Source organism: Schistocerca nitens, chromosome 11 (assembly GCF_023898315.1).
Source record: "Schistocerca nitens isolate TAMUIC-IGC-003100 chromosome 11, iqSchNite1.1, whole genome shotgun sequence".
Lineage (NCBI taxonomy): Eukaryota > Metazoa > Arthropoda > Insecta > Orthoptera > Acrididae > Schistocerca > Schistocerca nitens.
In genome coordinates, this window is record NC_064624.1 from 137,611,794 (window position 1) to 137,636,283 (window position 24,490).

Below are 24,490 nucleotides of genomic sequence, written 5' to 3' on the forward strand. Positions count from 1 at the left end.
AAAACCATTCAGTGGGAAACATTGAGGACAACTTAAAGATTTTACATCTAACAGAAAAAGGAGCCACTATGAATATATTAGAAGAATTAGAAATACACACACACAAAAACAGCACCCCAGACTGTATCCTTAACGAACAAACAGAGTTGGCTAACACCCCTTTCCTGAAAAATTTCCAAAAATTACTTTCCAGCCTCCAAAGCAAATAATATTAATACACCTATCTGCAGATCAAGTAGAAAATTTATATGTTACTATAATTCTCATGCTGCCAAATGTAATAAAATAATATACTATTTTACCTATACAGTTCTAAGTATATATAAAAAACTTTATGATTAAATTAGCAATAACAGATTTATATATAAAAAAAATCTCTCTGTACTAATGTAAAAGACATTACAGTTTTGTAAAAGAATGTATGATCCTTTCCAAACATGGGACGTCATCGTCAAATGTTACGATATATCATAGCATCTGTGACACCCATATGTTTGTAAGCTCTTTGTATGTACCAAAACATGTGGTGCGTGGTTGGAATGATCTCACCGACAAATCTAAAGTGTAACAGTGAGAACTATTACGTGTGCAACAACGAGGATGCAGTGGGAACGTATTTACATCGATTGGATGAACGTTGTGGAAACAATCACTCGAAACCGACGTTTCACGTAAGTCACATGCAACGAAAATCTGCAACGCAACCATCTGTGTGTGGCGTGTTTGTAATTATGTTTTATTTATATTTTAGGATAATTAATCTATAAAAACACACCAAATGTCAGAAAGAAAGCGTGTAAACCGTCTGATGATGAATCGCAACGATTCGAAACCGGTAACGGTTTCCTTTGAATAAAGGAACTCAAAGTAAATTTGTGGCTGGTTGCTGTCCTAACACCAACAACATTTGTCTTCAAAAACAGCCACGGTCTCCAACATGTCATCATATGACAAAATTGCATCATCGTCATCATTTGTGACAGTGGAAAAATTGGACTGTGTAGAAACTGGAACATTGTGTGGGCACTGATGACCACACAGTTGAATGCCCCACAAACTAAACATCATGATCCACATTGGTCGTTCACCCTTGTCATCTATGGCTTCTGGTGCGCCACAGTTGCCTCGGCGCCAGTGTATTTTACCCATAGCAGCACACCAACAGCTTACAAATGTAACCATTCAGAAATGGTTCCAGTCTAGGCCAAAAAGCTAATGGTCATACCCTTTTGGATGTTGGGTATATAATTTTGTTTCCACTTTATGACAATTGCTACAGTGTGTATCTGTGTCCTTCCCCTTCCCACGCCTCTTTATATACCCTCCACTGTAGTCTGTCACCTGTTGTCTTTGAGTGGTTATTGCATGTTCACATTGAACATAGGTGCTGGTCACATCAGTGTGACTGGACTGCACAGCACACAATCTCAGTTTGGTGGCTGTTGCATGCCTCTTTGTGGTGTTGCACTTTTAATGGTTAGCACTGTTCATATAAACGTTTACCACCATCTGTGCTTTCCTGTTTGCAGGTGCACGATGTGGAGTTTGCTCCAGATCCGGAAATGGTAATAAACGAGACGCTGCCTGCGGTTAAGGAGGCGGTGGAGGCGGGCAAGGCACGGTTCATTGGGATCACAGGGTACCCTGTGTCTGCTTTGAAGGACATCATCACCAGGAGTAAGGACATCAGGATCAGCACAGTCCTCTCCTACTGCCGAGACACCCTCGTCGACAGCACTCTCCAGGAGTACATGCCCTTCTTCAAGGTGAGTCTGTCGCAGCGTCCTGTGCTGGGTACGCCATGCTGATAGGAACAGAAAGCTTTATACTAGGAGGCACCAGTGCGATATATATCAAACTTCAGGCTGATCTTCCTCACTAATTTTGAAATTCTGACTTGCTTGATGTGGCCTGCCACAAATCCCCTCCTGTGCAAACCTATTCATCTCGGAGGAACACTAGCAACCTACATTCTCAGTTATTTGTTGGATATGTTCCAATCTCTGTGTTTCCCTATAGAGTTCCCCTCTACAGCTCCTTCAGGTGTCGTGGTAGTTATTGCCCGATGTGCTTTTTTGTTTTTTTTGTCATCAGTCTACTGACTGGTTTGATGCGGCCCGCCACGAACTCCTTTCCTGTGCTAACCTCTTCATCTCAGAGCAGCACTTGCAACCTACGTCCTCAATTATTTGCTTGACGTATTCCAATCTCTGTCTCTCTCTACAGTTTTTGCCCTCTACAGCTCCCTCTAGTACCATGCGAGTCATTCCTTCATGTCTTAGCAGATGTCCTATCATCCTGTCCCTTCTCCTTATCAGTGTTTTCCACATATTCCTTCCCTCTCCGATTCTGCGTAGAACCTCCTCATTCCTTACCTTATCAGTCCACCTAATTATCAACATTCGTCTATAGCACCACAGCTCAAATGCTTCGATTCTCTTCTGTTCCGGTTTTCCCACAGTCCATGTTTCACTACCATACAATGCTGTACTCCAGACGTACATCCTCAGAAATTTCTTCCTCAAATTAAGGCCGGTATTTCATATTAGTAGACTTCTCTTGGCCAGAAATGCCTTTTTTGCCATAGCGAGTCTGCTTTCGATGTCCTCCTTGCTCCGTCCGTCATTGGTTATTTTACTGCCTAGGTAGCAGAATTCCTTAACTTCATTGACTTCGTGACCATCAATCCTGATGTCAAGTCTCTCGCTGTTCTCATTTCTACTACTTCTCATTACCTTCGTCTTTCTCCGATTTACTCTCAAACCGTACTGTGTACTCATTAGACTGTTTATTCCGTTCAGCAGATCATTTAATTCTTCTTCACTCAGGATAGCAATGTCATCAGCGAATCGTATCATTGATATCCTTTCACCTTGTATTTTAATTCCACTCCTGAACCTTTATTTTATTTGCATCATTGCTTCCTCGATATACAGATTGAAGAGTAGGGGCGAAAGGCTACAGCCTTGTCTTACACCCTTCTTAATACGAGCACTTCGTTCTTGATCGTCCACTCTTATTATTCCCTCTTGGTTGTTGTACATATTGTATATGACCCGTCTCTCCCTATAGCTTACCCCTACTTTTTTCAGAATCTCGAACAGCTTGCACCATTTTATATTGTCGAACGCTTTTTCCAGGTCGACAAATCCTATGAAAGTGTCTTGATTTTTCTTTAGCCTTGCTTCCATTACTAGCCGTAACGTAAGAATTGCCTCTCTCGTCCCTTTACTTTTCCTAAAGCCAAACTGATCGTCACCTAGCGCATTCTCAATTTTCTTTTCCATTCTTCTGTATATTATTCTTGTAAGCAGCTTCGATGCATGAGCTGTTAAGCTGATTGTGCGATAATTCTCGCACTTGTCAGCTCTTGCCGTTTTCGGAATTGTGTGCATGATGCTTTTCCGAAAGTCAGATGGTATGTAGCCAGACTCATATATTCCACACTCCAACGTGAATAGTCGTTTTGTTGCCACTTCCCCCAATGATTTTAGAAATTCTGATGGAATATGTTAATACGGGTAAATATCCTCTCATCCTCTCCTGCCTTCTTGTCAGTCTTTTCTGCATGTTTCGCTCCTCAGCGATTCTACAAAGAACCTCTTTCTTACCATATCAGTCTACTTAATTTTCAACATCCTTCTGTAGTACCTCATGCCGAACGCTTCGATTCAATTCTGTTCCGTTATTACCACAGTCCATGATCCGCTTCCACACAATGCTGTGTCCAGATGCACATTCCCCGAAATTTTTTCCCCAAGATAAGGCTGATGTTTGATACCACTAAGCTTCTTTTGATCAGGAATGCCTTTATCAGCTGTGCTATTCTGTTATGTATGCCCTCCCTGTCTCATCCATTTTGTCTTATTTTCCGTCCAAACTAGCAGAACTCCTTTACTTCATCTGCTTCATGGCACAAGATTTTCGTATTAAGTATTCCTAATCTCATTCCTGGTACTCCTTATCACTTTCGTCTTTTGTCGGTCTACTTCCAGTACTTAGTACTCAAGAGACTGTTGATTCCTTTCAAAAAGTGTTGTCATTCTTCCTAACTTCCAGTGAGGATATCATTATCATTAGCGAAAATTATCGTTGATATCCTTTCACCCTAAATTTTAATCCCACTCCTCAAACTTCCTTCTGTTTTCGTCATTGTTTGCTTCATGTATAGATGAACGGTAGTCCAAATACTACATACCTGTCTAAAACTCTTTCTGATCCAAATAGTTCTTTCTTGATCTTCCATTCTTATTCTACCAGCCCACCGAGCGAGGTGGTGCAGTGGTTAGCACACTGGACTCGCATTCAGGAGGACATCAGTTCAAACCCCCATCCGGCCATCCTGATTTACGCTTCCCATGATTTCCCTAAATCACTTCAGGCAAATGCCGAGGTGGTTCCTTTGAAAGGCCACAGCCGAAATCCATCCTCACCCTTCCCTGATGGGACTGTAGACCTCACTCTTTGAGACATGAGCCACAAGGGCATAAAGGTCCTCGTGTATTCACTCTGGGCTGGAAGTCTACAACCACTGAATGTCATCTTGAGAAATTTCTAGCCATTGCTATAGCAGATACTGTTTCAGTTGATGAAGGATGCTGGCTGAAATATGGAGTGTAAGCATATGTCTTTCTGTTACATCCCATACATTTTCTAAGGGGGACAAAATAGGGGACCGGACAGTCCAGTCTAGGTCCACTATAACCATCAAGGTGTCAATGGGCTGAGCTGCAGTGCAATGGCGTGCATTATCCTGCTGGAATATGTTGTTTGGTACGCTGTGTAAGATGGGTATTACACCTGGGTTTCCTGGCCGGCCGAAGTGGCCGCGCGGTTCTGGCGCTGCAGTCTGGAACCGCGAGACCGCTAAGGTCGCAGGTTCGAATCCCGCCTCGGGCATGGATGTGTGTGATGTCCTTAGGTTAGTTAGGTTTAACTAGTTCTGAGTTCTAGGGGACTAATGACCTCAGCAGTTGAGTCCCATAGTGCTCAGAGCCATTTGAACCATTTTGAACCTGGGTTTCCCATTAATACCAGATTCTGGCAAGTATTCAACTTCCTTACTTCCTTTCAAAGATTACCAAGTCTGTCCTATTGTATTATCCAGTAGTTCCCCATGCGAGGAGACAGTTAATTCAAGACATAAACATTCATTTAAGACTTGCAAAATATAATGCTGTACTAACATTTTTCCTTGTTTCATTTGTCGATTTGATTTAATAAGTCAAAATGAAATATTTTGATGTAGACAGGAAAGCTCTGTAAATGTAGCTTGAAATGATAACTGTTAGTAGCGTGGAGAACTAATTGTGTAAATATTTTTTTATTTTTGGTTTGTGTGCAGTTGTAATTCTCTTTATTGTTTCCTTAAAATAATCGGCTTACAGAAAGGAGAATTTGTTGTATGAAAGCAAATGAATGTGTAAATTAATTGTGTAAAGATGTCAAACAGAACTGTAATGGGTTGGCCACAGAGTTTTATGGTTGTTGAAAGAGTAGAATCTGACAGATGGTTTGAGAGACTGAAGAGTAGAGAAGTGAAGCAGTGGGCACGCATATGTCTACCTTGTGGTATTTGGAGGAAAACACGTATCTGGATACTTATGGAGTGGGGATGCTGACAGAAGAGATTTGCCACTATGGATCTTTTAATACAATACTAGCACTTAAAGCGTGAGGGAGCAAACGAGAAAAAGTCAAGCTGCTACTGAAGGTAAGTCAGTCACCCTCTGCAACACATCAGCAAAGTGTGAGAACTTGTTCTGAAGTGCAGCTTCTCAACGACTCGTTTCGAACTTGTTTAGATTTTGAGTAGTTAAAAGACATTGTAAATGACTTACTTTCTTACTCATTTTATCTACAACCTGCCATCAAACAGTAGTAATAATAGTCATTACTTGAAAAGACAGATATTTATTATTTTGGCACTAAAGTAAAAAAAGGACTTTGCAAAAAATCTTCTAATACCTCAAAAACCATTGTAGTAATGTGATAGGTTTTACTAACTGCGCAGTGTTGTTTGTTGATATTGATGTTGTTTAGAGCATATTACGATAGTAAGTTTATATATATATATATATATATATATATATATATATATATATATATATATATATATAGCGCGTGATCAAAAAGTCATTATAAATTTGAAAACTGAATAAATCACGGAATAATGTAGATAGAGAGGTACAAATTGACACACATACTTGGAATGACATGGGGTTTTATTAGAACCCAAAAAATACAAAAGTTCTAAAAATATCCGACAGATGGCGCTTCATCTGATCAGAATAGTAATACTTAGCATAACAAAGTAAGACAAAGCAAAGGTGATGTTCTTTACAGGAAATGCTCAATATGTCCACCATCATTCCTCAACAATAGCTGTAGTCGAGGAATAATGTTGTGAACAGCAATGTAAAGCATGTCCTGAGTTCTGGTGAGGCATTGACGTCAGATGCTGTCTTTCAGCATCCCTAGAGATGTCAGTTGATCACGATACACTTGCGCTTCAGGTAACCCCAGAGCCAATAATCGCACAGACTGAGGTCTGGGGACCTGGGAGGCCAAGCATGACGAAAGTGGCGGCTGAGCAAGGAGGTGTGCAAGTGATCTTTCACATGTCTAGCAATATGGGGTGTTTCTAATAAAACCCCATGTCATACAAAGCATGTGTGCCAATTTTTACCTCTCTATCTACATTATTCCGTGGTTTATTAAGTTTTCAAATTTATACTGACTTTTTGATCACCCGGTATATATATATATATATATATATATATATATATATATATATATATATATATATATGTTTGTGTGTGTGAACGCTTAATTATCATTATAATGCCATTTTTGCATTACATGAGTCAGTACTATAGGATATTACACCATTAGCAGTATCTACGATTGATACATCCATTGTCAATGGTTTATTTTTTTTCTAATTTCAATTCCATATTTCTTGAGAGTAAACGTAAAATATTGTTACCATGTGTACTGAAAATTTTTTGTTGAAACATTGGTGTTAAGGGTCCAATGCTGATTGTCGTTTTTCAGAATTAAATAGGGTAATCGGGTAGAGCGATCCTAATGGCTGCGTCATACTCACTCCAAATTTTCAGGAGTTAGAGAGGCACGGGTTTGGAGAGTCACTGCTTTTGGCGCCCTTTGCCAGGTAGTCGATGTTACGTACACGGAATGTAAAACTGAAATTATAAATAAATAAAATATTGAACATTGTTGGAAAATTGGCATAGGTACTGCTAATGATGTAATTCCCTTAGGAATAGCTCACATAATAAAATATGGCACAATAATAATATAAGGCGTGTTTTTTAAGTAAGTACCGTTTTGAAATTAAAGAAAAGACGTGCTAAGATATCTCAATAATTTTATTTTTACATGAAAGCCTGTACCTTTATCTGCGCACTGACGCCATTACGGTCTGATTCTTCCTTGTTTACGTTGTGTACTGAGTGTTTAAGATGCCTCCGATAATCGTGAGTCCCGCCGACTGTGAAGTACGGGCTGTTATAAGATTTCTTGGTGCTAAAGGCCTAAAAGCCATGGATATTCATCATGAGATCTGTGCAGTTTACGGAGAAAACATTATGAGTGGGTGAGAGCATTTAAAGATGGCCGCACAAATGTGCACGATGAACAACGGAGTGGGCGTCCTTCAGTCGTTAATGGAAGTTTGGTGCAGGAAGTGGACACTAAGGTGAGAGAAAACAGACGCTTTACGACTTCCTCCTTGCGGGATGACTTTCCTAATGTTTCTCGTAGTGTTTTGCACGGCATTGTGACCAAGCATTTGAATTACCGAAAATTGTGCGCTCGTTGGGTACCGAAAATGTTGACAGATGTACACAAAACCAGACGTTTAGACAGTGCATTGATTTTCATTGAGCGGGACCACAACGACGGTGGTGATTTCTTAAGCCAAATCGTTACGGGCGACGAAACGTGGGTGACGTACGTCACACCAGAATCAAAGCAACGGTCCATGGAAGTCGAGCAAGGGCATCGTTTTGCTGCAAGACAATGCCCGTCCGCATGTGGCGAATCAGACCAAAGATCTCATCACATCTTTCCGATGGGAAACTCTAGATCATCCTCCGTACAGCCCCGATCTTGCGCCCAGTGACTACCATCTGTTCCTGCACTCGAAGAAACACCTGGGCGGTCAGCGTCTTCGAGACGATGACGAAGTCAAAACAGTGGTGATGCAGTGGTTAACAAGTCAGGCGGCAGACTTCTATGAGGAGGGTATTCAAAACCTGGTACAACGTTATGACAAGTGCCTCAGTATTGACGGAAATTATGTAGAAAAGTAGAGTAAGGTACAGGCTTTCATGTAAAAATAAAATTATTGAGATATTTTAGGACGTCTTTTCTTAATTGCAAAACTGTAATTACTTAAAAAAAACACGTCTCGTAATAATTAAGCACCCATGCACCCCTATATAAGTGTTACTATAGTAACCACGCACTAAACGACATAAATTTTTATACAAGCTATACCATGCAGCTAATAAAACTTACTGAATTAGTGTAATGCTTTTTGAGATATTCTAAAAGATTTCCGTCAAAGTGAATTTGTATGACTTTAGCGCCAAAATAATAACTACTTCAACTTTTTTTTTCAAATAAAGACTACGATTGCTACCGTTGAATGACAAGTTGTGAACAAGAAGGCAAGTTCATAACGCAGGTACCTGCTGTAGTGTAACCCATCCGCTTGCTAGAGAACAACCCGCACACACGGAAAGACAAAGAAACTACACACTGGCCAGTCAGCTGATGCAGTTTTTAATAAGCACTACATGTGGACACACAGAGTATACTTTAAAAGTACGACACTGCTGTAATATGTGTACCCGTATTGTAAATAAGAAAACATTGTTGCAGTTACTCCACTGGTAACATACAGGGTGATTCAAAAAGAATACCACAACTTTAAAAATGTGTATTTAATGAAAGAAACATAATATAACCTTCTGTTATACATCATTACAAAGAGTATTTAAAAAGGTTTTTTTTCACTGAAAAACAAGTTCAGAGATGTTCAATATGGCCCCCTCCAGACACTCGAGCAATATCAACCCGATACTCCAACTCGTTCCACACTCTCTGTAGCATATTAGGCGTAACAGTTTGGATAGCTGCTGTTATTTCTCGTTTCAAATCATCAATGGTGGCTGGGAGAGGTGGCCAAAACACCATATCCTTAACATACCCCCATAAGAAAAAATCGCAGGGGGTAAGATCAGGGCCAGTGATGAAGTGCTCTGTCACGGGCTGCCTGGCGGCCGATCCATCGCCTCGGGTAGTTGACGTTCAGGTAGTCGCGGACAGATAAGTGCCAATGTGGTGGCGCTCCATCCTGCTGAAATATGAATTGTTGTGCTTCTTGTTCGAGCTAACATCTCCAGATACTGTAGTGCAGTTACTGCTTGCTGGATGCGTGCTATAATTTCATCACTCGTTCTCGGCCGTCCAGAACTTTTCCCTTTGCACAAACACACATTCTCTGTAAACTGTTTATACCAACGTTTAATACACCACCTATCAGGAGGTTTAACACCATACTTCGTTCGAAATGCACGCTGAACAACTGTCGTCGATTCACTTCTGCCGTACTCAATAACACAAAAAGCTTTCTGTTGAGCGGTCGCCATCTTAGCATCAACTGACGCTGACGCCTAGTCGACAGCGCCTCAAGCGAACAAATGTACAACTAAATGAAACTTTATAGCTCCCTTAATTCGCCGACAGATAGTGCTTAGCTCTGCCTTTTGTCGTTGCAGAGTTTTAAACTCCTAAAGTTGTCGTATTCTTTTTGAATCACCCTGTATAACATCCATAGTGATAGTTGCTGGCTTCTCTCTGTTATACTCACGCAGACATTCAACTGAAAACGGTTGACCAAACGACCAGCATCCATTATTCTTGTGTCCATTTCTTCACTGCCAGCTCCAGCAAGAAGAAAAGTTAACGTTAGCCCAGGTGTGTGAACTCTGTGATATTGCAGGAGAATCACGTCTTCTTAATAACGTCATTTTTAAGTGAGTGGTACGCTATGATGCGTTTTTGAACAGGTCTTGAGGAGAGGAAGTGGATTACAGAATGAATAGTATACGGTGCTATTTAAGAAGTTCTACCGTTTGTATCTTTGTAACAAAGGAAGTTGCAGTAAAGGCAGAGATGCTGTTAATGTTCACCTGGTAGCTAAACTACATTTTCTTAGTATATTTTTATTTTTCTTCTGGCCAAAATGTCATTTGGTATGTTCAAGACATATAGGAAATCATGTATATACTATTGCTATTATTATTATTATTATCATTACACACGTTACAGGCCTTTCATCAGTACTCCTTCATTCGTTCACTAAAGGCTCTCTTCCGTTCTTCAGTGCACTTTGGACCTTTGAGCTTTAGATGCTGTTTTCTCTGACATCACTTCCCACTTGTTCACCCTCTGTCTACAGGGTGGTCCATAGATAGTGACCGGGCTAAATACCTCACGAAAACGAAAAAAACTACAAAGAACGAAACTCGTCTAGTTTGAAAGGGCAAACCATATGGCGCTATGGTTGGCCTGCTAGATGGCGCTGCCACAGGTCAAACGGATATCAACTAAATAGGAACCCCCATTTTATTACATATTCGTGAAGTACGTAAAGAAATATGAATGTTTTAATCGGACCACTTTTTTCGCTTTGTGATAGATGGCGCTGTAATAGTCACATACGTATAAGTACGTGGCATCACGTAACATTCCGCCAGTGCTGACGGTATTTGCTGCCTGATACATTACCCATGTTAAAATGGACCGTTTACCAATTGCGGAAAAGGTCGATGTCGTGTTGATGTATGGCTATTGTGATCAAAATGCCCAACGGGCGTGTGCTATGTATGCTGCTCGGTATCCTGGACGACATCATCCAAGTGTCCGGACCGTTCGCCGGATAGTTCCGTTATTTAAGGAAACAGGAAGTGTTCAGCCACATGTGAAACGTCAACCACGACCTGCAACAAATGATGCCCAAGTAGGTGTTTTAGCTGCTGTCGCGGCTAATCCGCACATCAGTAGCAGACAAACTGCGCGAGAATCGGGAATCTCAAATACGTCAGTGTTGAGAATGCTACATCAACATCGATTGCACGCGTACCATATTTCTGTGCACCAGGAATTGCATGGCGACGACTTTGAACGTCGTGTACAGTTCTGCCACTGGGCATAAGAGAAATCACGGGACGATGAAAGATTTTTTGCACGCGTTCTATTTAGCGACGAAGCGTCATTCACCAACAGCGGTAACGTAAACCGGCATAATATGCACTATTGGGCAACGGAAAATCCACGATGGCTGCGACAAGTGGAACATCAGCGACCTTGGCGGGTTAATGTATTGTGTGGCATTATGGGAGGAAGGATAATTGGCCCCCATTTTATCGATGGCAATCTAAATGGTGCAATGTACGCTGATTTCCTACGTAATGTTTTACCGATGTTACTACAAGATGTTTCACGGCATGACAGAATGGCGATGTTCTTCCAAGATGATGGATGTCCGGCACATAGCTCGCGTGCGGTTGAAGCGGTATTGAATAGCATATTTGATGACAGGTGGACTGGTCGTCGAAGCACCATACCGTGGCCCGCACGTTCACCGGATCTGACGTTCCCGGATTTCTTTCTGTGGGGAAAGTTGAAGGATATTTGCTATCGTGATCCACCGACGAAGCAATGCATGTGCGAACATTATGGAAGGCGAACTACTCGCTGTTGAGAGGAATGTCGTTACACGTAGTGCTAAATCCATTGAGGTTGATGGACATCATTTTGAGCATTTATTGCATTAATGTGGTATTTACAGGTAATCACGCTGTAACAGCATGTGTTCTCAGAAATGATAAATTCACAAAGGTACATGTATCACATTGGAACGACCGACATAAAATGTTCAAATGTACCTATGTTCTGTATCTTAATTTAAAAAAAGCTACCTGTCACAAACTGTTCGTCTAAAATTGTGAGCCATATGTTTGTGACTATTACAGCGCCATCTATCACAAAGCCCCCCCATGAACCATGGACCTTGCCGTTGGTGGGGAGGCTTGCGTGCCTCAGCGATACAGATAGCCGTACCGTAGGTACAACCACAACGGAACGGTATCTGTTGAGAGGCCAGACAAACGTGTGGTTCCTGAAGAGGGGCAGCAGCCTTTTCAGTAGTTGCAAGGGCAACAGTCTGGATGATTGACTGATCTGGCCTTGTAACAATAACCAAAACAGCCTTGCTGTGCTGGTACTGCGAACGGCTGAAAGCAAGGGGAAACTACGGCCGTAATTTTTCCCGAGGGCATGCAGCTTTACTGTATGATTAAATGATGATGGCGTCCTCTTGGGTAAAATATTCCGGAGGTAAAATAGTCCCCCATTCGGATCTCCGGGCGGGGACTACTCAAGAGGATGTCGTTATCAGGAGAAAGAAAACTGGCGTTCTACGGATCGGAGCGTGGAATGTCAGGTCCCTTAATCGGGCAGGTAGGTTAGAAAATTTGAAAAGAGAAATGGATAGGTTAAAGTTAGATATAGTGGGAATTAGTGGAGTTCGGTGACAGGAGGAACAAGACTTCTGGTCAGGTGACTACGGGGTTATAAACACAAAGTCAAATAGGGGTAATGCAGGAGTAGGTTTAATAATGAATAGGAAAATAGGAATGCGGGTAAGCTACTACAAACAGCTTAGTGAACGCATTATTGTGGCCAAGATAGATACGAAGCCAACACCTACTACAGTAGTACAAGTTTATATGCCAACTAGCTCTGCAGATGACGAAGAAATTGAAGAAATGTATGATGAAATAAAAGAAATTATTCAGATAGTGAAGGGAGACGAAAATTTAATAGTCATGGGTGACTGGAATTCGAGTGTAGGAAAAGGGAGAGAAGGAAACATAGTAGGTGAATATGGATTGGGGCTAAGAAATGAAAGAGGAAGCCGCCTGGTAGAATTTTGCACAGAGCACAACTTAATCATAGCTAACACTTGGTTTAAGAATCATGATAGAAGGTTGTATACATGGAAGAACCCTGGAGATACTAAAAGGTATCAGATAGATTATATAATGGTAAGACAGAGATTTAGGAACCAGGTTTTAAATTGTAAGACATTTCCAGGGGCAGATATGGACTCTGACCACAATCTATTGGTTATGACCTGTAGATTAAAACTGAAGAAACTGCAAAAAGGTGGGAACTTAAGGAGATGGGACCTGTATAAACTGAAAGAACCAGAGGTTGTACAGAGTTTCATGGAGAGCATAAGGGAACAATTGACAGGAATGGGGGAAAGAAATACAGTAGAAGAAGAATGGGTAGCTTTGAGGGATGAAGTAGTGAAGGCAGCAGAGGATCAAGTAGGTAAAAAGGCGAGGGCTAGTAGAAATCCTTGGGTAACAGAAGAAATATTGAATTTAATTGATGAAAGGAGAAAATATAAAAATGCAGTAAATGAAGCAGGCAAAAAGGAATACAAACGTCTCAAAAATGAGATCGACAGGAAGTGCAAAATGGCTAAGCAGGGATGGCTAGAGGACAAATGTAAGGATGTAGAGGCGGGTCTCACTAGAGGTAAGATAGATACTGCCTACAGGAGAATTAAAGAGACCTTTGGAGATAAGAGAACCACTTGTATGAACATCAAGAGCTCAGATGGAAACCCAGTTCTAAGCAAAGAAGGGAAAGCAGAAAGGTGGAAGGAGTATATAGAGGGTTTATACAAGGGCGATGTACTTGAGGGCAGTATTATGGAAATGGAAGGGGATGTAGATGAAGATGAAATGGGAGATACGATACTGCGTGAAGAGTTTGACAGAGCACTGAAAGACCAGAGTCGAAACAAGGCCCCCGGAGTAGACAACATTCCATTAGAACTACTGACGGCCTTGGGAGAGCCAGTCCTGACAAAACTGTACCATCTGGTGAGCAAGATGTATGAAACAGGCGAAATACCCTCAGACTTCAAGAAGAATATAATAATTCCAATCCCAAAGAAAGCAGGTGTTGACAGATGTGGGAATTACTGAACAATCAGTTTAATAAGCCACAGCTGCAAAATACTAACACGAATTCTTTACAGACGAATGGAAAAACTAGTAGAAGCCGACCTCGGGGAAGATCAGTTTGGATTCCGTAGAAATACTGAAACACGTGAGGCAATACTGACCTTACGACTTATCTTAGAAGAAAGATTAAGGAAAGGCAAACCTACGTTTCTAGCATTTGTAGACTTAGAGAAAGCTTTTGACAATGTTGACTGGAATACTCTCTTTCAAATTCTAAAGGTGGCAGGGGTAAAATACAGGGAGCGAAAGGCTATTTACAATTTGTACAGAAACCAGATTGCAGTTATAAGAGTCGAGGGACATGAAAGGGAAGCAGTGGTTGGGAAGGGAGTAAGACAGGGTTGTAGCCTCTCCCTGATGTTATTCAATCAGTATATTGAGCAAGCAGTAAAGGAAACAAAAGAAAAATTCGGAGTAGGTATTAAAATCCATGGAGAAGAAATAAAAACTTTGAGGTTCGCCGATGACATTGTAATTCTGTCAGAGACAGCAAAGGACTTGGAAGAGCAGTTGAACGGAATGGATGGTGTCTTGAAGGGAGGATATAAGATGAACATCAACAAAAACAAAACGAGGATAATGGAATGTAGTCGAATTAAGTCGGGTGATGTTGAGGGTATTAGATTAGGAAATGAGACACTTAAAGTAGTAAAGGAGTTTTGCTATTTGGGGAGCAAAATAACTGATGATGGTCGAAGTAGAGAGGATATAAAATGTAGACTGGCAATGGCAAGGAAAGCGTTTCTGAAGAAGAGAAATTTGTTAACATCGAGTATAGATTTAAGTGTCAGGAAGTCATTTCTGAAAGTATTTGTATGGAGTGTAGCGATGTATGGAAGTGAAACATGGACGCTAAATAGTTTGGACAGGAAGAGAATAGAAGCTTTCGAAATGTGGTGCTACAGAAGAATGCTGAAGATTAGATGGGTAGATCACATAACTAATGAGGAGGTAATAGGATTGGGGAGAAGAGAAGTTTGTGGCACAACTTGACCAGAAGAAGGGATCGGTTGGTAGGACATGTTCTGAGGCATCAAGGGATCACCAATTTAGTATTGGAGGGCAGCGTGGAGGGTAAAAATCGTAGAGGGAGACCAACAGATGAATACACTAAGCAGATTCAGAAGGATGTAGGTTGCAGTAGGTACTGGGAGATGAAGAACTTGCACAGGATAGAGTAGCATGGAGAGCTGCATCAAACCAGTCTCAGGACTGAAGACCACAACAACTATCACAAAGCGAAAAAAGTGGTCCAACTAAAACATTCATATTTCTTTACGTACTACACAAATATGTAATAAAAATGGGGGTTCCTATTTTTAAAAAAGCTGTTGATATCCGTTTGACCTATGGCAGCGCCATGTAGCTGGCCAACCATACCGCCATCTGGTTTCCCCCTTCAAGCAAGACAAGTTTCGTTCTGTGTTGTTTTTTCGTTTGACTCTTATTTCGCGAGATATTTGGCCTGGTCACAATCAATGGACCACTCTGTATAGACGCCTTTGGCCATGACGTCCGCTGAATCTATGTGAGCTCTTTCCAGATCAGTTTTGTGTAGTGGTCTTGACTCCCTGGATGTACCTGTTGGTGAGTCTAGTCTGTGGAAGTCTGCTGATGTGTTCATAAAATTTTAGTCGCCTCTTTCTAATGTCCGCTGCGATGTTGAAGAAATGTTGTGTGGTGTCTCTGGAGTGAAGCCTATATCCTTCGTCCATGAGTTTTGGTCCAATAATTCTCCTAATGAATTTTCTTTCCTGTGTGAGAATGTTCTCAGAGTCGGCCTTTGTATGTAACATCAGTGTTCCACTGGCGTATTGCACCTCAGGTTTGATTACAGTGTTGTAGGTGCAGGTGGACAGACATTTCTTGTTGTATACACCTTGTGTGTTGTATAAGGCGCTTCAGTCCGGAACCGCGCGACTGCTACGGTCGCAGGTTCGACTCCTGCCTCGGTCATGGATGTGTGTGATGTCCTTAGGTTAGTTAGGTTTAAGTAGTTCTGAGTTCTAGGGGACTGATGATCTCAGAAGTTAAGTCCCATAGTGCTCAGAGCCATTTGAACCATTTTTGAAGGCTAGTCAGCCGACCTCCAGCTTGTCCTTCGGTCATCCAAGTCGCACTGGCTTCCAATGGCCTTGTATTTGCAGCTCTTTCTGCCATTTCCCGATGACCTTGTTCAGCAGTAGCTGGAAGAGGAGCGGTGAGAGTCCGTCACTTTGGCGAGCGCCTGTCTTGATCTCTAAGGGTTTGGAGATTTCCCCCTTGAACTTCACCTTAGATGCCGTGTCTGTCAGTATCTGTTTGATCAGTCGCAGTGTCTTGCCGTCCAAACCTTTTTCATCTAGAATGTTGGACAATGACTGGCAATCGACGGAGTCAGATGCCTTCGTGAAGTCAACGAAGGTGCATATGATTGGGCTGTTCCCGAGGGCTTTGATTTATGGGGTAGTCTCCGGATTGAAGATTTGCTCTGCACGGGAGCAACCAGGGTGGAAGCCCACCTGGTACTCGCCGATCTTGTGTTCCGGTTGGTTCCGTGTCCTTTGGAGTAGGCATGCTGACAAGGGAACCTCCCCATCGCACCCCCCTCAGATTTAGTTAAGGCACAGTGGATAGGCATTGAAAAACTGAACACAGATCAATTGAGAAAACTGGAAGAAGTTGTGTGGAACTGTGAAAAAATAAGCAAAATATACAAACTGAGTAGTTCATGGGAAGATATGCAATATCAAGGACATTGGAAACGCAGGACCGCCGTGGTCTCGTGGTAACGTGAGCAGCTGCGGAACGATAGGTCGTAGGTTCGAATCTTCCATCGAGTGAAAAGTTTAATTTTTTATTTTCAGTTTATGTGACAAACTCTTATGTTTTCATCACTTTTCTGGGAGTGATTATCACATCCACAAGAAAACCTAAATCGGGCAAGGTAGAAGAATCTTTTTACCCATTCGCCAAGTGTACAAGTTAGGTGGGTCGACAACACATTCCTGTCATGTGACGCACATGCCGTCACCAGTGTCGTATAGAATATATCAGATGTGTTTTCCTGTGGAGGAATCGGTTGACCTATGACCTTGCGATCAAATGTTTTCGGTTCCCATTGGAGAGGCACGTCCTTTCGTCTACTAATCGCACGGTTTTGCGATGCGGTCGCAAAACACAGACACTAAACTTATTACAGTGAACAGAGACGTCAATGAACGAACGGACAGATAATAACTATGCAAAAATGAAGAAAGTAAAATTTTCACTCGAGGGAAGACTTGAACTAAGGACCTCTCATTCCACAGCTGCTCACGCTACCACGGGACCACGGCACTCCAGAGCTCATGATGTCCATGATGTTGCCTATGTGGGGCATGGACTACTCAGTTTGTATATTTTGCTTATTTTTTCACAGTTCCACACAACTTCTTCCTGTTTTCTCAATTGATCTATGTTCAGTTTATCAAGGCCTATACACTGTGCCAACTTATAACTAAATCTGAGGGGGGTGCGATGGGGAGGTTCCCTTGTGAGAATACCTCGTCTGTCACTTGTATTAGTGAGACGCCCCTGTAATGGTTCACATCTGTGGGGTTACCCTTTTTCTGCACAGGATGGGTCAGTGCACATTTCCAGTAGTCTGGCAATTTTTCTGACCTCCATATGTCTGTGGTGAAATATGTGAGTTATTATTATTACGAGGGTCACTCCAAAAGAAATGCACACTATTTTTGTAAAAATACAGTTTTCATTCTGCATGTATGATAGTTTTGCAGTGTGTAGACACATCCTTCCCGCTTTTATTCAAACTTAGTTCAACCTGTTCCCGTGAGTGGCGCCGTCACAGCATGTCTTCAAGATGGCTGCTACACTTGACGCTCGTCAGAAGCAACGTGCTGTCATAGAATTCCTGTGCTGTGAAAACGAGACAGTGGGAAACACCCACAAGACGTTGAAAAAGGTGTACGGAGATGCTGCTGTCGATCGCAGTACAGTTAGTCAGTGGGCGAGCAGGTTACGTGACGAAAGCGGGCACGGCGATATTGAGGATTGTCCTCGCAGCGGCAGGCCTCGTACTGCACACACTCCAGACAATGTGCAGAGTGTTAACGAATTGGTGACTGCTGACAGACGCATCACATTGAACCAATTGTCATGCTACGTTCGGATAGTGGAAGGAAGTGTTTGCAGAATACTGAAAGTGTTGGCGTTAAAAAAGGTTTGTGCCAGGTGGGTTCCCAGGATGTGAACAGTGGCTCACAAAGAAACAAGAATAACGGTATGCAGCGAACTTTTGGAACAGTACGAGAATGGTGGAGATGAATTTCTTGGAAGAACTGTGACAGGTGATGAAACGTGGTTCCATCATTTTTCACCAGAGACGAAGAAGCAATCAATGGAGTGGCATCATGCAAATTCACCCAAGAAAAAAAATTCAAAACCACACCTTCTGCTGGAAAAGTTATGGCTATGGTGTTTTTCGATTCCGAAGGACTCTTGCTTCTGGACATCGTGCCAAGTAAAACCACCATACATTCCGATGTATATGTGACGACACTGAAGAAACTTCAGGCTCGACTGAGTCGTATTCGACCACATCGGCAAAAGCAGGATGTTTTGCTGTCGACCACATGTCAGTCAAAAAACCGTGGAAGTGATCACAAACCTCGGATGGAGAGCACTGAAACACCCGCCTTACGGTCCTGACCTGGCTCCATGTGACTACCATCTCTTTAAGAAACTGAAAGATTCTCTTCGTGGAACAAGGTTTGAAGATGATGACTCCCTTGTGCACGCTGCCAAACAGTGGCTCCAACAGGTCGGTCCAGAATTTTACCGTGCGGGTATACAGGCGCTGGTTCCAAGATGGCGTAAGGCAGTTGAGAGGGATGGAAATTATGTTAAGAAAGGAAAATATTGTTCCTGAAGGATGTATCTACACACTGTAAAACTTTCAAACATGTAGAATAAAAGATGGATTTAAAAAAAATTGTGTGCAATTCTTTTGGAGTGACCCTTGTATTATTGTTATTATTATTATTATTATTAGTTGGTTCGAGATGCTGTACAATTATGCAAGGCTTTCTTCCTGAACTTTCATGTTTCCTGTCTGTATCTTGTGTCCGCTGTGCCTCTGGTTTCTTCAGGTGTCCCTACTCTGACTTCCCAATACACTTGTGTATCTTTTATCCGAAGATATTTACCTCTTGAGTTTCTGTTGGATCATTATGTGATTCCTCTAGGTCAAGTTTGATTTGTGTGACCCGTAGTGTTGTTGGCTTATCTCCTTGTATGTATGTCAGAATTCTGTTGGTGATTACTGCTGATGTGTCCATAGAATTTGGATCTTTTTTGTCTGACATCTGCCGATAGGTTTGACATCTCCTTTGCGATTTTCGTAGAGACTTATTTGTTCATCTCCTCTGTCAGCTTTGGGTTGAGGATTTTTCTCACTATTTTGCTTTATTCCTTCAGCATTTCTGTATCAATTTTTCATATGAACTGTTAATGTCTCGTTTGCATACAGTATTTAAGGCCTAGTTACTGTGTTGTAGTGTCTAACGTTTGAGTTACTGGGCATGAATTTCTTATTATGTGTCCTGTATCTACGCAATAGCCTTGCAGCAGTGGATACACCGGTTCCCGTTAGATCACCGAAGTTAAGCGCTGTCGGGCGTGGCCGGCACTTGGATGGGTGACCATCCAGCCGCCATGCGCTGTTGCCATTTTTCGGGGTGCACTCAGCCTCGTGATGGCAAGTGAGGAGCTACTCGACCGAATAGTAGCGGTGAAAGAAAACCATCATAACGACCGGGAGAGCGGTGTGCTGACCAACTGCCCATCCTGTCTGCATCCTCAACTGAGGCTGACGCGGGGGTCAGATGGTCCCAATGAGCCACTTGTGGCCTGTAGACGGAGTGCTGTCATATGTCCTGTACCTCGCTGTACGATTTCTTCATTTTGTGTTGTCGAGTCTTCTGTATCTTCTCACCTGCAGTGGTTTCGAGGATTTGACCTAGATATTTGAAATGTGTAACTCGGTTCATCTTGTATTTTGAGTCTAATTTTTGTATCTTTAATTGTGAGTAAAAGAACCGAGACTTCTGGAAAGAGGTTTGCAGGCCAACTTCTGTGCATTCTTTTAGTACTTCTGTTTCAAGACGCAAAGTAATTAATGATATTTAGGTGCTAGTGGGCATTGACTTACATCAAGGGGGAAGTTAAAAACTAGTGCTGGGTCGTGATTCGAACCCAGGTATCCCGCTCACTAGATAGATGCTCTGACCACTTTTCTTCTTTTTTATCTCATTTTGTTCGCTGTGTTTGTTCGGAGTGGACATCACATGACGCTAGTTCAAATTCATCGTTGAGCCAGTAACTAAGTTTTTTGTATTACAGAGGGCAGCTAACTCTCTGACTGTACACGCTGAACACTAAGCGATCCAGACACAGTGGCCATGGTAACAGCATGTATTACCCTAGCACGCCTCCTGTCAGTCCTGGACTGTCAACTTACCGACACACTACTGCTGCAGTGCCCCTTGCCCATTATCCTCATTACTCACTGCGTTTCGCCGTTTCCCGTAAGTGTTCGAGTGTGCTGTGCATCTGCACTGAAGGGATCATTGAGTAGTCTAATCTTGACTCCAGAATGAGATTTTCACTCTGCAGCGGAGTGTGCGCTGATATGAAACTTCCTGGCAGATTAAAACTGTGTGCCCGACCGAGACTCGAACTCGGGACCTTTGCCTTTCGCGGGCAAGTGCTCTACCATCTGAGCTACCGAAGCACGACTCACGCCCGGTACTCACAGCTTTACTTCTGCCAGTATCTCGTCTCCTACCTTCCAAACTTTACAGAAGCTCTCCTGCGAACCTTGCAGAACTAGCACTCCTGAAAGAAAGGATATAGCGGAGACATGGCTTAGCCACAGCCTGGGGGATGTTTCCAGAATGAGATTTTCACTCTGCAGCGGAGTGTGCGCTGATATGAAACTTCCTGGCAGATTAAAACTGTGTGCCCAACCGAGACTCGAACTCGGGACCTTTGCCTTTCGCGGGCAAGTGCTCTACCATCTGAGCTACCGAAGCACGACTCACGCCCGGTACTCACAGCTTTACTTCTGCCAGTATCTCGTCTCCTACCTTCCAAACTTTACAGAAGCTCTCCTGCGAACCTTGCAGAACTAGCACTCCTGAAAGAAAGGATATAGCGGAGACATGGCTTAGCCACAGCCTGGGGGATGTTTCCAGAATGAGGTTTTCACTCTGCAGTGGAGTGTGCGCTGATATGAAACTTCCTGGCAGATTAAAACTGTGTGCCCGACCGAGACTCGAACTCGGGACCTTTGCCTTTCGCGGGCAAGTGCTCTACCATCTGAGCTACCGAAGCACGACTCACGCCCGGTACTCACGCTGCAGAGTGAAAATCTCATTCTGGAAACATCCCCCAGGCTGTGGCTAAGCCATGTCTCCGCTATATCCTTTCTTTCGGGAGTGCTAGTTCTGCAAGGTTCGCAGGAGAACTTCTGTAAAGTTTGGAAGGTAGGAGACGAGATACTGGCAGAAGTAAAGCTGTGAGTACTGCGCGTGAGTCGTGCTTCGGTAGCTCAGATGGTAGAGCACTTGCCCCCGAAAGGCAAAGGTCCCGACTTCGAGTCTCGGTCGGGCACACAATTTTAATCTGCCAGGAAGTTTCTTAGTCTAATCTTAATTATACAGGGTGGTCCATCTAAAGTTTCGGATGAGATTATCTCGAAAACTATACAGCGGGTAAAAATAGTGGATAAGACAAGTTCGTAAGCTCAAAGGGAGATACTGCACGAGACCTCCAGCCCCCGCCCCCTTGGGTGGAGTGGGGGGCAACTTTTACATCTTAAATGGAAACACCCATTTTTATTGCAGTTTCCGATTCTCCATAAAAAAAGTAATCCAGTATTGTCTGAAACATTTTTTTAATTGACAGATGGCGCTGAAATCGCGAAAAAAGTAAGATGGGGGAAGAACTCTGATTTATTAAGAATTATCCAAGAAAGACGCATCAAATGGATAGAAAATGTGCACCAGTTCTTTCGTTATACCAAATTAAGCTATTTTTGTACAAAATGTGAAGTGTTGGCAAAAGTGCCAACACCGTTTCTAGAGGAGGCCGAAATGCACGCGTTTAAATACACGCAGACTGGCGTGAGGTCTGGAACAGGACAATGTCTTGAGAATTGCAATTAAGTACGAAAATCTTGTAATACTTAACTTTAATCCACATTTGTAGAACATCGGTCTGTCGGTACAGGCATGACAAGATAAATAACCAATGTTAATAGCGCCTTGCTAGGTCGTAGCAAATGACGTAGCTGATGGCTATGCTAACTATCGTCTCGGCAAATGAGAGCGTATGTAGTCAGTGATCCCCTTCTGGCAAAGTCGTCTGTACAACAGGGGCGAGTGCTAGTACGTCTCTCTAGACCTGCCGTGTGGTGGCGCTCGGTCTGATATCACTAACAGTGGCGACACGCGGGTCCGACGTATAGCAACGGACCGCGGCCGATTTAAAGGCTACCACCTAGCAAGTATGGTGTCTGGCGGTGACACCACAAAATGTACTGTATTTTACTTTTACCGTCGCCCAGGAACAACGGCATGGACATAGTAGAATGATGTTCCCATGGGGTGCTTCATTAGCGTGAATCCCCTTACCTCTCACAATCTGGGATGCTTAATTAATGAAATTAGCCACTAAGAGATTGTTCATAATTATCCCCATTTGCTTCAATGCAGAAAGTCAATCGTCTGTGGCAGTTGTCCACAGTTTTGAGCAGCACATCCCGTGATTGCTGCACACGTTCTCGAATGCGTTGCTCCATATCGTTTCGGGTTGTGGGCTGTCTCTCACAAACAATGTTTTTTAAAAAACCCCGCAAGAAAAAAATCAGGAGATGTTAGGTCTGGTGAACGTGGAGGTCAGTGAATTGGTCCGCCGCGTCCTATCCACAGACCAGGGTATCGCAAATTTAAATCATTCCGCACATTTTTAGTATAATGGGGAGCTACTCCGTCCTGTTGGAACCACATTCGTTGCCTGATTTGTAAATCACATCTTCCAACAAATCATCGCGGAGAAGTTGTAAATAAGATTCCCCAGTTACATTTCGGTCAAAAAAATACAGTCCTATCAAGTAAGCGTTTAAAATTCCACACCAGACCATGAACGACCATTTGCGATGATTGTCAATGAGTCTGTGCCAGTGTGAATTGTCAGAGGACCAATCATGACGATTTAATTCGCCATTGTTTTTGGATGTGGCTTCATTGGTGAACATAACGTATCTAAAAACATCATTTTCACTTCTTATAATTTCCGAGGCCCATTGGCAGAAATGCACGCGTATTTGCATATCTTTTGGCGTTAATGCCTGAGTCAGTGTGATATGATACGCATGATATTTATGTGCCTTCAAAATCCTCAAAACAGTTGATTTCGGTACTCCAGTTTGTCTCTGAATCGCACGACTAGTAATTTCGGGATCCAGTTGAACACGGGCAAGAACGGTAACGATAAGAGCGTCATTTTCATTGTATTCGCGACGACGAGGTGGACGGCGCATGTATCCATTTCGAGCTCGTTGAGAGCAATTTCGGATAATGTTTCCGCTTGGACGTCTGTTTCGGAAACGATCCGCATACAATTGCGCAGCTGCAGCGTAACTGTTGTGCCATTCACCTAAAATTAACATCATATCAACAATCTCTGTAGGAGGATAGTGAGCCATGTTTCGCTAAAGAATAATTTACTTTCCTCAGTTGATGTTTACGGCCCACAATCTGAAAGTGAAGTGACGTCTGATCTTTTTTTTTTTTTTTTTTTCTTTATTGTAATTTTAAGCACCTCATACAAGGCGGGCTGGCAGCAGCATAATACGCTGCTCTTCAACCTTAAGGGGTACAATAATACGATATATAGGTGACACAGACAATACAAAAAAATGGCGGGCAAAAAATGTAGATACAAAAACAATAAACACGAAGCCGTTCACGCTGGACGAAAATACACTAACACTCGTTGACACGGCGCACAGAAGACGGACGACGGCGACGGCACACGTGAACAGATGAGGCGTGTCGACGAAAGAACACTAAAACAGGCGAAGGCACACACACGAGACACTGATGGCGATGATCTCCGGCGCGCGAATGTTCACTGAGCATGTGCGAGTCCGGGGACCTGCCAAGAGAGGAGGAGGAGGAAGGGGAGGGGGAGAGGGAGAGGGGAGAGCAGAGCAGAGCAATGCCAGGGGCACGGGAGAGAGGGGGAGGGGGGAAGGGGGAGGGGAAGCCCGGGGGAAGAGGCTGGAGGGAGGGGACGGGGGAAAA

The 24,490-nt window shown here is 42.8% G+C and overlaps 1 protein-coding gene across 1 annotated transcript in view; it reads left to right on the forward strand.

The window, feature by feature from the left end:
- Positions 1–24,490, forward strand: part of LOC126213241 (uncharacterized) — a 131,879-nt gene that overhangs the window by 61,682 nt on the left and 45,707 nt on the right. The window contains exon 5 of the mRNA XM_049940901.1: positions 1,530–1,766. Coding sequence (XP_049796858.1) covers positions 1,530–1,766 — 237 coding nt within the window. The remainder of the gene's footprint in view (positions 1–1,529; positions 1,767–24,490) is intronic.